This window comes from Schistocerca piceifrons, chromosome 8 (assembly GCF_021461385.2).
Source record: "Schistocerca piceifrons isolate TAMUIC-IGC-003096 chromosome 8, iqSchPice1.1, whole genome shotgun sequence".
Classification (NCBI taxonomy): Eukaryota; Metazoa; Arthropoda; class Insecta; order Orthoptera; family Acrididae; genus Schistocerca; species Schistocerca piceifrons.
In genome coordinates this window covers 39,534,879-39,548,668 of record NC_060145.1, presented here as the reverse complement: position 1 = coordinate 39,548,668, position 13,790 = coordinate 39,534,879, and the positions used below count along the sequence as shown (strand labels likewise).

Below are 13,790 nucleotides of genomic sequence, written 5' to 3'. Positions count from 1 at the left end.
TGGTTTTTCAAACAGTGATGCAGACCCATGCCTATTTTATCGTGGGCGAAATGGAAATGGCATATTTCTATGGTGCTACGTTCATATGGACTAGAAGACATTATTAACGGTACACGTGAACGTGTAGATTTGCCGCAAGATGCGACAAGTGAACAAAAAGAAGCGTATGTGGAATGGCTCAAGGACGATGCAAAGGCAGCAAGTCTTATAGCAAGTGCGCTAAGTAAACCTGTTGCAGAACTCGTCTTAACGTGCAAGAATGCTAAAGAAATCTGGGAAAAATTACGCGCCCGATTTGAACGTAGCAGTAATCAGCGTTTGAATATGTTGAATGAAACATTTTTCCGTGTTAAACGTGATGAATCGGAAGATATTAGTGCACATGTGGCCAAACTGCAAAAGTTATTTGTGGACCTGAACGATGAATTATCAAAACATGAAGAAAATACGCTATCTGAAAGAATCTTAAATGGTCGAATTTTGTCTACACTGGGAAAAGACTACGACAATTTTAAGGATCTCTGGGATACGATACCGACAGAAAAGCAAAGCTTGAATTTATTGATTGAAAAACTCTGTACTATTGAACTGCGTGAACAAGACGTTAATGGTAGTGCAGCTTTTGTCGTTTCTAAAACAAGAAAACGGCAAACAAGTAATCAGCAAGTAAAGATGACGAAGTCACAATTAAAACAGAAGTTTCCGTGTAATAAATGCAAACAATTAGGTCACTGGGCAGCAGAGTGTCCACAGAACACTTGTGACAGCAATAAAAGAAAAGAGAAGAAGGGAGACTGTGAATACGCTGCATTTACTTCATACGCTATGGGTGTGTGTACCAGTAATCACAGTGACCCAAATAAATGGTATTGCGACAGTGGCGCTACAAATCATGTCACTCCCAACAAACAGTATTTTGTTTCGTATAGTGAATTTGATGTTCCTCAAGTAATTTCATTGGGAAAACAAAATGTGAAAATATGTGCGTACGGTCAAGGAACAGTTTACATCCAAATCCGACGAAACAATAAATGGTACAATGCTAGAATGGACAATGTTTTATACGTCCCTGATGCAAGTTGGCAAAAAATCCAGAATATCATCGACGTTCTAAACATATAGAGGTCCGACATTTCTATGTTCGTGAAAGATATCTGAACGGTGAGATTTTCTTGGAACACATTGATGACACAACCAGTTGGCAGATATTTTGACGAAACCTCTTGAACGAGTTCGATTTAATTTTCTATGTTCAGAAATTGGCATGCAAGAGACAAAGCAATAATTTCATGATTTTTTTCTTTTGGAGGAAGTGTTAAAAGAAAAGAAAAAATTCCTTGACGTCTCTATTTATGTGCTGCTCCATGACTCTGCTGTCAATATCTTTATTCTTGGCTTGTGTGTAACTTCTGTGTATTTTCTTACAGTAAATGTGTTTTTTTTTTTCGTATCCAGGGTGTAATTACAAAGCTAATAAAATGTTTTCTTGCCTTTAAATAATATTTTTCATCAATTTTATTGGCCTATAGTGTTCATTTTCCCAACTCTTCCCAGCCTCATACACTTCTTTCAATAGGCCAACGTCGTACTGAGGTTATTTCTGAAATCAATGAAGGCGTTTTAAATCTGTCTTGTGACTCCAAGGAAATGCATATTTTTGCCACCAAATGTGTTACATTTTATTGAAATAAAATAACATCAGTGGTCTTAATGAAACAATAGACCATTGGGCTTGCTTTCTCCGTCTAAAAACAGTTCATTACAAAAGATGTTGGTGTTAGTACTTAAGATTTTTGCTCACATGGGTAGAAATAAAGAAGTCCTTACATTTTTTGTCATCTTATGTCTTTACTTAACCTTGAGACCTCAAAATTTGTCAGGGAAGAATGCTACAACATGTCTGGAAATCGGGGGAAATATCAGGGAATTTCACTTGGGGAAACTTGGGACAACCCTGTATACAGCAATGCTCCCAGATCCAAAAGGAGGTCCTCCTCCATATTCTCCTCCATATGATGGTCCTTCAGGTCTCTTTGTGGTTTTCTGTCATCCACTGCTCTGCTCACTCAATAAGTTTTGCATCTACTTTTGTGCAGAGGTTGTAATAGGCTGGTCTGAACTGAAGTTCGAGCACTTTCGCAATTTCCATAATGCTTGTTAGGCAGTCATTGAAGTTACACTTTGAGAATTTTTTTTCCCTGTGTGAATGCTTTTCAGGCACCCTTGTTTACAAATTGCATTGTAACTCGATAATGGAGTTTCAGGCAAACTTGGGGTGAACACTACAGTAAAACAGATGTCCAAGAGAAAAATTTTTTAAGACAAAAAAGAAAAATCAATGTTTTGAAATTTTCAAGAGGACTGCCCTTTTAAGCACTTCTATGTGTTTCAAGACAAATTATTGTTGTTCCTTTTATCCAGTTCATTTTCCTTAAGATAGCACGGCCAATTACATATGTATACTCACTTTTCCCTTAAGATAACATAGTCAGTTACTTATATATACTCACTTTTCTCTTTGAGTCTTGAGTCACAGAGATAAGTGAGTGTTAGTGTTTGTATTAGGTAACTTTTTGCTTACCTGAGTTCTCAAATCACTGTTTCTCTCTGCTGCTTGATATCCAAACATAAAATGAAGTAGCATAGTTTGCAGCTAATTTGGTGGTGTTTAATTAGTCAACCTATTTAATTTGCAATCAGGGTCATCCCAGAGGACGGAGCCCCAAGCCAAAATCCAGGAGGTGTGAAGAAATTAGTTTTCTGCACAGGCAAGGTGTTCTATGACTTAAGGAAAGCTCGTGAAGAGAAAAAATTGAGCAGTGATGTAGCCATTACAAGGATTGAGCAGGTATTTTTAATATATTAATATTGCTAATAACAAAACATTATTCCAGATAGCTCAGTAGAGAACTAAAATATTCTTTTGTGCTGTAATTGCAGATCTCCCCTTTCCCATATGACTTGGTGAAGAAGGAGTGTGCAAAGTATCCAAATGCCCTTCTATGCTGGGCACAAGAGGAACACAAAAATCAAGGTTCATGGACATACGTTCAACCACGATTCCACACGGCAATAAATGGAACCAGGGATATTGTGTAAGTGAATTACCTCACATGGTGTTCTCATTGCATTGTGATTTTTTTTTTCTTTTACCCTTCAATTGACATGAATAAGCCAGAAAAACTAGATCAGCAGACGGGATACTAGTTGGTTTGATAAGAACACGTGATAAGTTTTGAAAAAGTGCTGTTTCTTTTTAAGTATAAAGGAAACAGGTGTGACAGAAAATAAATCGTCCCAGGGTCCTAAGTGTAGGTATATTCGAGAAACATGAGATGTACTGTGAAATATGAAATGGAGAGCGGGACATAATTAGAAATGTTTTCACCTACTTGGGTACAATAATTTGTTTTCCCACTGAGGTAAGCATTTTCTTTGCTTGTGGTATGGGCTGTCTCTGCCGTCTCTGATACAGTGACTTTAGAGAATGGACAAAAAGAAACAGGATTCCTTATATTCTAAAGAATAGCTTGCTGTTGTGTATTAGTGCACAACTATTTTTTATCTGTGCTGTCAAATGATAAGTGAACCAATCTAAAACTGGCTCATAGCATATAGTTTGTCTTAAATTCAAAAAGGCTCATGTTATGTAGTTTCATGCTAGCACCAGAACCAGGCTTGGTCTTATGGTATGTGAAACACCATGTCCAGCTGAATAACAAGTTGAAATGGACTCGATATGGATACACTGAGGTGACAGAAGTAATGGGATACCTCCCTAATAACATGTTGGGCCTCCTTTTGTCCAGCATAATACAGCAACTTGGCATGGCATGGACTGAACAAGTCGTTGCAAGTTGTAACATTCGCTTGCTTTAGTTCTTCGTTGATAGTCCTTGATGTCAACGTACTGCATTGCTATACTGGATGAAAAAATGGGGCGGGGGGAAGGGAAATTCAACACTGACTACTGTAAATGCTGTAACCAACAGTTGCACACAGTTGCGTTCCACAGGGCCTTTACTTTTACTGTTCACAACCCCTCCAATACTACGCTGTTATATGGCCAGTTCACTGTTGGTAAATTTTGATAAGCTTCATTAATAGCTTGTAGGCAAACATCAGCATACTGCTACAATAGTTTGTTGTTGAACATTTGTAGCAGTAAATACGTAACCACACGGTTCACAGTTCTTGCAGAATAATAGTGAATGTGTGACGCTATTTGTCAAATAAATTGAATGGACGCTGTCCATTGTTTTAACACATGGCCTATTTGTGTTACACTAATTCCATCATTTAAAGCATTATTGTTACTCTAACTGATACAGACTTCCCGTCTGAAAATCAGCTGTGGACTGACTGCCTTGGGACCAAAAATTGGGCCTCTATATATCCTCGTGATAATAGGTACTGAAAAAATACATTGTTGTTGTTTGACAGAAATTACAATTAAAACATAACTCATTCCATTAAATGAATACATCAAAAATTCCTTATTTATAACAGTTTCTTCTACTACAAAGGTTAGGCAGAATTAATTGTTTAAATAATGAAATTAACATATATAGTTACGCAAACAATGCTTTTGACAAATCTGGTAATTATTTTGGAATTAAATAAGGACTGGGTTTGCTGACATAGTTTTCGAATAGAACCAAATAAATACTTAAAAGCATCCTGGCAGTTCTTCTTCCAAATGTTTATTACAGAATTGATATTTTTTTATAAGTCAACAATAGAATCTAAGTCATGAACCAATTACGGATTTCACCCTATAACAAAAAATATTAAATGGGAATAGTCCAAATAAATTAGGAAATTAATTACATACACAAAACTAAGCACAAAATTAGATCTGGTGCTACATTTCATAAGACTGAGGGCCAACCTTTCTCTTTTATGAAAATGCAGATTTTACTCTTGTATGTTAATGGTAATTAGGCAAAATTGAAAATAAAATGAATTTAAGGAGGCACCTGGCAAAACAAGAGTGGAAGTAAAAGGATTCCAGCTTGCTTAGTCATAAAGTCCTGTGCAGAAATATTGAGTCGTGCGGCCTCTATAGCTGCCCGAATTGCGAAAGTCTTGCTGGTGCAGGATTTGGGTACGAACTGACCTCTTGATTATGTCCCATAAATGTTTGATGAGATTCGTGTCAGGTGATCTGCTTGGCCAAATCATTTGCTCTAATTGTCCAGATCAGTTGTGGCTCAGTGACACATTATTATTGTTTACCAACATGAATTTCGTGAATGGCTGCAAATAGTCTCAAAGAAGCCAAGCATAACCATTTCCATTCAGTGGCTAATTCAGTTGGGCCAGAAGACCCAGTCTACTCCATGTAAATACAGTTCACCATTATGAAGCCACCACCAGCTTGCACAGTGCATTGTTGACAACTTGGGTCCATGGCTTCATGGGGTCTGCACCTTACTCAAACCCTACCATCAGCTCTTACCAACTGAAATCGGAACTCATCTGACCAGGCTATGGTTTTCCAGTTATCTGGGGTCCAACTGATATGGTCACAAGCCTAGAGACATTCTACAGGCAAAGTAGTGCTATTAGCAAAGGTACTTGTGTCTGTCATTTGCTGCCATAGCCAATTTATGCTAGGTTTTGCCCATCTGGATAGGGACTTTCGTCGTGTCCCACATTGATTTCTGTGGTTATTTCACAAAGTGTTGATTGCCTGTCAGCACTGAGAACTCTACCAAATGCTGCTGCTCTTGGTCGTTAAGTGAAGGCTTTGAGTTGTCCATGGTGAGAGATGATGCCTGAAATTTTGTATTCTCGGCACACTCTGGATAGTGTGGATCTCAAAATTTGAATTCCGTAATAATTTCCAAAATGGAATGTCCCATGTGTCTCGCTCCAACCACCATTCCACATTCAAAGTCGGTTCATTCCCGTCATGCTGCTATAGTTATGCCAGAAACATTTTTGCATGAATCACCAGAGTACAAATAATAGCTCCACTAATGCACTGCCCTTTCATACCATGTGTACGCAATACTACTGCCATCTGTATATGTGCATACCACTAACCCGTGACTTATGTCACCTCAGTGTAAAGTAATCAAGAAATTTGGTTGGCATGTATTGCTCCCATATCTATGTTGCTAAACTGTTAACCTGGTTCATGGCAATCAGTCCCTGTTGCAGGTTGCTTATTTGGTGGGTTCCAAGGCCATGAAAATTTTGATTTTCGATCTATACTAACAATAAAATTGTAAAACCATTATCTCTGTTGGTACAGGCTAGTCTCCAAATATATGTTACGAATTTTTGTGAGGTTTCCACAGGTAACTTGAGTGAAGCTTGAGGCAACATAAAGGCTATATCTCATCAGAATCGGGACAAGCAAACAACTGTACCATAATTTAAAGTTTTACCTAAAATCATCTTCTCATCCTAGTAGTTAGCATGTTTAATCATCATGGTGTAGTACACCAAGAAACCAGTAGATGGTGATGTCAGTTTCACAGCACACCCGTGATCCAATAGATGGTGCTGTTAGTTTTTTAATTTGTGACAGATGTATTTTTGGAAGTTTGTCAGTGACAGAACTAAGCACTGCAGCCTTATTTTTGTAAATACAAACTAACAGCAAATTTTAGCTGGCTTTGATATACAGGTTTACTGATTTCATGTTGTGTGTTAAAAACTTAACAGCATTGCTATGCTTCTTTCAGTAGATTTTATTTTTATTTGACTTGTTTCCTTGGAAAGGGTCTTTTTTCCTTGGGGCAGAGGTATTCACCCACCACAATCTAAAATTGAGTTTAAATAGCTAGAATACATGGATTTATTGTTTTTGCTTCATCTATTAAAAACTGAACACCATTGATTTGCTCCTTTCAAAAGGTTTTATTTATGTTCTTTGCTGGGAAATATGGATTTGTTAACTTTGCTTTGTGATTTGGGTCCATACTCATTACATTTTATTTTGTTTATGAATATGCCTAGAAAATGATAGTCTTTCTGAATACACCAGAGCTGTTAAGACTGAGGACTGTGCGCTCTCTAGAACCTTGTGAAGATCTTGAGGCAAGACGTTGGGCTTTTAACTCGCCCTTTGCAAATGCATTCGGAAAGCAAGACATGATGGAGCTCTGATAGAGAGCATCGTGCGTTATGTTGCTCCTCAATACCCTTCACTCACAGAGGGTTAAAGTTACTTCTCCCGAACATTACATCATACAAGTGGAAATTTGTGGGAAGAGGCGCAGCTGAGTGAGTTGTTACACACCGAATCCCACTTCTTCCTACAATTTACCATTTCGCTTTAAACATTTGCAAGTCCCAGTGAGGTTACGTTCTCCCATGATCGTAAAGGCCAGATGCTGCGTGTTGCAGAAGTGGTCCTTAACATAAGTTGCTTTTCGTGTGGCCTGCTCTGCGTAGCTTTTTGCCATGGTAATGAACCAAACAAGCTCTTCAGTCATGTCCCCAATCACACTACTTCATACATTGTAAGGGGAAAAAAAAGCTTTATAAGTCAAAAATGAATTCCCCATGTACGAAGTCTTGGGCTCAGACATAAATAAATACCCGGGCAATGCCAGGTTTCTCAGCTAGTGTTTCATATACTTATTGACCAAATTTGAAATGCTGTTATACTGTACTCATTAAGAGCGACAATCTAAGGTTGAAGGTTTAACACAGTAAGACAGATATTACAATTATAAACTTTGTGTATGTCTTGAGGCAACTCGGTCTGTATTCATCCAGTATTAACGAATGAGAGCGCTTAGTGACTTGCAACAAACTTAAAATTTAATTTGAAAATTTTTCTCACTGGCATCCCCATAAAATGATGAAAGGAAAAAAGTATATTGCTTACTACAATTTTGCTCTTCATGCAATAAAACTTCAGTAACTTTATAAAAGACATCATATTTACGCCAGTGACTGTAACGCTTTCTTTATTTCACGATTGCAATTTCGGCCTTAGGCCATTATCAAGTGCAGCTGAAAAATACAAAGTTTATAAATTATTTAACAAAATCGTGTATCTTGATATTCGGCCGATTATACAGAATGAAAAATGTAATTGCATAAGCATGTTACTTACATTTTTGTCGCTTTACGCCGTGTCAACTTAAAGTGAGCTGACACATTTATATGTCGTTGTCATTACTATTAAATACATTTGTGATGCTGTTACATATTGCGAGCACACACATCCATATGTCATAAAACAACATAGTCTGTAGACACTTATGTTCGTTAGTCCATCACTAGTCACTTATGCACTAAACTACAGCGGCAGATTACTGTTTACATGCTACTGGTAGCCGTTTTGGCACGTAAACGGATTTCGGATATTGTTTTGCTTTGTGTGGAGCGTCATTGCTGTCCAGCGACTTTACTAGGAAGCATAGTGTGCGCCCTAGTTGTACCAATATAATATTTTACGTAACTTATTTTTAATACATTGTACTTAAAATACATGGATGTTGATCACCAATTTACTTGTATAAAGGATATGCATTCTTATTCATCATTTTACATACATAGAGGATGTACATTATTATATATACTTGTAGGTATTCTTTTGTTGCCCACTCTTACTGTTAAATATGTATAGGTTATTTATTTCGTCATGGTTTATTGTATTAACTTAGCATAACCAAAATCACTGAGGCAGTCACATGTCACACACAACCTCATGCGCTTTCCAAATCAGCAACACACTCTCATAGAACAAGCCTCATTCAATTAAAACACAGCTGGTGTGACATTTTGTCAATGTTACATAAATTATAAGCACACAAATTGATCGTTACATAGCATACTAAAATGATATGACAATGTAATGTGTATTTCTGTGTCAGTTGTGTAGAATAGTGTTAATACGAGGCCCGTTCAGAAAGTAACCTCCGGTTGATTTAAAAAAATACACCAAGTTAAATAAAAATATTTTAATATATACATCTTACAACTACATCTTTGCACTATTTTTTTACATAGTCTCCATAGCGATTGAGGCACTTTTCTGCATAAAAATCACCCGCTTGTGCCTGGAGCCAGCCTGTGACCGCATCTTTGAGCTCTTCGTCGTCATCAAACCGCTGTGACCCGAGCCATTTCTTCAAATGCATGAAGAGGTGATAATCCCTTGGCGCCAGGTCTGGGCTGTAAGGTGGATGGTTGATAACGTCCCACTTGAAGGACTCAAGAAGGGCCGTTGTTCTGCGAGCAGAGTGAGGACGGGCGTTATCGTGCAAAAAAACGATACCGGAAGTCAGCATACCACGGCGTTTGTTCTGTATAGCCCGTCGTAACTTTTTTATTGTTTCACAGTACACGTCTTGATTAATGGTCATACCACGTTCCATGAATTCAACCAACAACACCCCTTTGGCATCCCAAAACACCGTTGCCATCAGTTTTCTGGCAGAAAAATCTTGCGAGGCTTTTCTTGGTTTGGTAGGCGAATTTGAATGTGCCCACATCTTTGATTGTTCTTTTGTCTCAGGGTTCACGTACTTAATCCAGGTTTCGTCACCGGTCACGATTCTGTTTAACAATGGTTCTCCTTCATCCTCATAACGTGACAGAAAGTCTAATGCAGAGGCCATTCTTTGAGTTTTGTGGTGGTCGGTAAGAATTTTGGGCACCCATCGTGCACAGAACTTACGGTAACCCAATCTTGCTGTCACTATCTCGTACAAGAGAGTCTTAGAAATCTGTGGAAAACCAGTAGACAACTCCGACATTGAGAAACGCCGATTTTCACGAACTTTTGCATCAACTGTCTGAACGAGTTCGTCAGTCACCAATGATGGTCTACCACTCCTCTCTTCATCATGAACGTTTTCTCGTCCACTTTTAAATAAACGTACCCATTCACGGACAACTCCTTCACTCATAACTCTTGGTCCGTACACGGCACAAAGCTCACGATGAATAGCTGCTGCAGAATATCCTTTGGCTGTAAAAAACCTTATGACAGCACGCACTTCACATTTGGCGGGGTTTTCTATTGCAGCACACATTTCAAACTGCCACAAAAACTAAACTAGCGCAGGTACGACGTTCACTCGACCACGGCTTGATGCCGACTGACCTGTTGAGTGCGTGAACGCACAGATGGCGTCGCTACTCCCCCCACAACCCGCACTGTGACCAATCGGAGGTTACTTTCTGAACCGCCCTCGTATCATCGAAAAATACAAAATTTTTAATCGTGAAATATTGTACAACTTTGTTTTGGCGAGATCACGCAACTTTACTGTATGATTAAATGATGATGGCATCCTCTAGGGTAAAATATTCCGGAGGTAAAATAGTCCCCCATTTGGATCTCCAGACGGGGACTACTCAAGGACGTCGTTATCAGGAGAAAGAAAACTGGCGTTCTACGGATCGGAGTGTGGAATGTCAGAGCCCTTAATCGGGCAGGTAGGTTAGAAAATTTAAAAAGGCAAATGGATAGGTTAAAGTTAGATATAGTGGGAATTAGTGAAGTTCGGTGGCAGGAGGAACAAGACTTTTGGTCAGGTGAATATAGGGTTATAAATACAAAATCAAATAGGGGTAATGCAGGAGTAGGTTTAATAATGAATAAAAAAAATAGGAGTGCGGGTAAGCTACTACAAACAGCATAGTGAATGCATTTTTGTGGCCAAGATAGACACGAAGCCCATGCCTACTACAGTAGTACAAATTTATATGCCAACTAGCTCTGCAGACCACGAAGAAATTGAAGAAAGGTATGAAGAGATAAAAGAAATTATTCAGATAGTGAAGGGAGATGAAAATTTAATAGTCATGGGTGACTGGAATTCGAGAGTAGGAAAAGGGGGAGAAGGAAACATAGTAGGTAAATATGGATTGGGGGTAAGAAATGAAATAGGGAGCTGTCTGGTAGAATTTTGCACAGAGCACAACTTAATCATAACTAACACGTGGTTCAAGAATCATAAAAGGAGGTTGTATACATGGAAGAAGCCTGGAGATAATGACAGGTTTCATATATATTATATAATGGTAAGACAGAGATTTAGGAACCAGGTTTTAAATTGAAAGACATTTCCAGGGGCAGATATGGACTCTGACCACTCGGTTATGAACTGTAGATTAAAACTGAAGAAACTACAAAAAGGTGGGCATTTAAGGAGATGGGACTTGGATAAACTGACTAAACCAGAGGTCGTACAGAGTTCCAGGGAGAGTATAAGGGAAAAATTGACAGGAATGGGGGAAAGAAATACAGTAGAAGAAGAATGGGTAGCTTTGAGGGATGAAGTAGTGAAGGCAGCAGAGGATCAAGTAGGTAAATTGACGAGAGCTAGTAGAAATCCTTGGGTAACAGAAGAAATTCTGAATTTAATTGATGTAAGGAGAAAATATAAAAATGCAGTAAATGAAGCAGGCAAAAAGGAATACAAACATCTCAAAAATGAGATCGACAGGAAGTGCAAAATGGTTAAACAGGGATGGCTAGAGGACAAATGTAAGGATTTAGAGGCTTATCTCTCTAGGGGTAAGATAGATACTGCCTACAGGAAAATTAAAGAGACCTTTGGAGAAAAGAGAACCACTTGTATGAATATCAAGAGCTCAGATAGAAACCCAGTTCTAAGCAAAGAAGGGAAAGCAGAAAGGTGGAAGGAGTATATAGAGGGTCTATACAAGGGCGATGTACTTGAGGACAATATTATGGAAATGGAAGAGGATGTAGATGAAGATGAAATGGGAGATCTGATACTGCGTGAAGAGTTTTACAGAGCACTGAAAGACCTGAGTTGAAACAAGGTCCCGGGAGTAGACAACATTCCATTAGAACTACTGACTGCCTTGGGAGAGCCAGTCCTGACAAAACTCTACCATCTGGTGAGCAACATGTACAAGACAGGCGAAATACCCTCAGACTTCAAGAAGAATATAATGATTCCAATCCCAAAGAAAGCAGGTGCTGACACATGTGAAAATTATCGAACTATCAGTTTAATAAGTCACAGCTGCAAAATACTAACACGAATTATTTACAGACGAATGGAAAAACTGGTAGAAGCGGACCTTGGGGAAGATCAGTTTGGATTCCGTAGAAATATTGGAACATGTGAGGCAATACTGATGTTACGACTCACCTTAGAAGAAAGATTAAGGAAAGGCAAACCTACGTTCCTGGCATTTGTAGACTTAGAGAAAGCTTTTGACAATGTTGACTGGAATACTCTCTTTCAAATTCAGAAGGTGGCAGGAGTGAAATACAGGGAGCGAAAGGCTATTTAAAATTTGTACAGAAACCAGATGGCAGTTATAAGAGTCAAGGGGCATGAAAGGGAAGCAGTGGTAGGGAAAGGAGTGAGACAGGGTTGTAGCCTCTCCCCGATGTTATTCAATCTGTATATTGAGCAAACAGTAAAGAAAACAAAAGAAAAATTCGGGGTAGGTATTAATATCCATCGAGAAGAAATAAAAACTTTGAGGTTTGCCGATGACATTGTAATTCTGTCAGAGACAGCAAAGGACTTGGAAGAGCAGTTGAACGGAATGGACAGTGTCTTGAAAGGAGGATATAAGATGAACATCAACAAAAGCAAAACGAGGATAATGGAATGTAGTTGGATTAAATCGGGTGATGCTGAGGGAATTAGATTAAGAAATGACACTTAAAGAAGTAAAGGAGTTTTGCTATTTGGGGAGCAAAATAACTGATGATGGTTGAAGTAGAGAGGATATAAAATGTAGACTGGTAGTTGCAAGGAAAGTATTTCTGAAAAAGAGGAATTTGTTAACATCAAGTATAGATTTAAGTGTCGGGAAGTCATTTCTGAAAGTATTTGTATGGAGTGTAGCCATGTATGGAAGTGAAACATGGACGATAAATAGTTTGGACAAGAAGAGAATAGAAGGTTTCGAAATGTGGTGCTAGAAAAGAATGCTGAAGATTAGATGGGTAGATCACATAACTAATGAGGAGGTATTGAATAGAATTGGGGAGAAGAGGAGTTTGTGGCACAACTTGACAAGGAGGAGAGATCGATTGGTAGGACATGTTCTGAGGCATCAAGCGATCACCAATTTAGTATTGGAGGGCAACATGGAGGGTAAAAATCGTAAAGGGAGACCAAGAGATGAATACTCTAAGCAGATTCAGAAGGATATAGGTTGCAGTAGGTACTGGGAGATGAAGCAGCTTGCACAGGATAGAATAGCATGGAGAGCTGCATCAAACCAGTCTCAGGACTGAAGACAACAAATTGATAAATACTAGATTTAATAGATTAATCTGCGCCTATGTCTAAGCTACTATTTGTGTATGCATTGTAAGATTGAGTAAAAATTATCTAGGTATTGTTTGTTCCTCAAGTCAGTTTGGTCATTTAAAAGGTGTTTTAATTGAATGAGGCTGGTTCTATGGGAGTGTGTTGCTGATTTGGAACGTTTATGAGGTTGTGTGTGACATGAGACCGACTCTGTGACTTTGGTTATGCTACGTTAATACAATAAACCATGGAGAAATAAATAACCTGTACAAATTTAACAGAAAGAGTGTGCAACAAAAGAATACCTACAAGTATGTATAATGGTGTATATGCTTTATGTGTGTAATATGATGAATAATGATGTATATCCTTTATATAAGTAAAACGGTGATCAATATCCATGTAATTTATGTACGATGTATTAAAAATAGGTTACGTAAAATATTATAGTGGTACAACGAGGGCACACACCATGTTTCCTAGTAAAGTCCCTGGACAGCAATGGCGCTCCACACAGAGCAAAACAATATCTGTAATCCGTTTTATGTGCCCAAACATGCTACC

General features: G+C 38.4%; 1 protein-coding gene across 5 annotated transcripts in view; it reads left to right on the top strand.

Moving 5' to 3' along the window:
- Positions 1 to 13,790, top strand: part of LOC124711137 (2-oxoglutarate dehydrogenase, mitochondrial-like) — a 142,223-nt gene that overhangs the window by 97,992 nt on the left and 30,441 nt on the right. For all 5 annotated transcript variants that reach the window (XM_047241033.1, XM_047241031.1, XM_047241032.1 and 2 more), the window contains 2 exons: positions 2,701 to 2,848; positions 2,941 to 3,095. In XM_047241033.1, the coding sequence (XP_047096989.1) occupies positions 2,701 to 2,848; positions 2,941 to 3,095 (303 nt within the window). The remainder of the gene's footprint in view (positions 1 to 2,700; positions 2,849 to 2,940; positions 3,096 to 13,790) is intronic.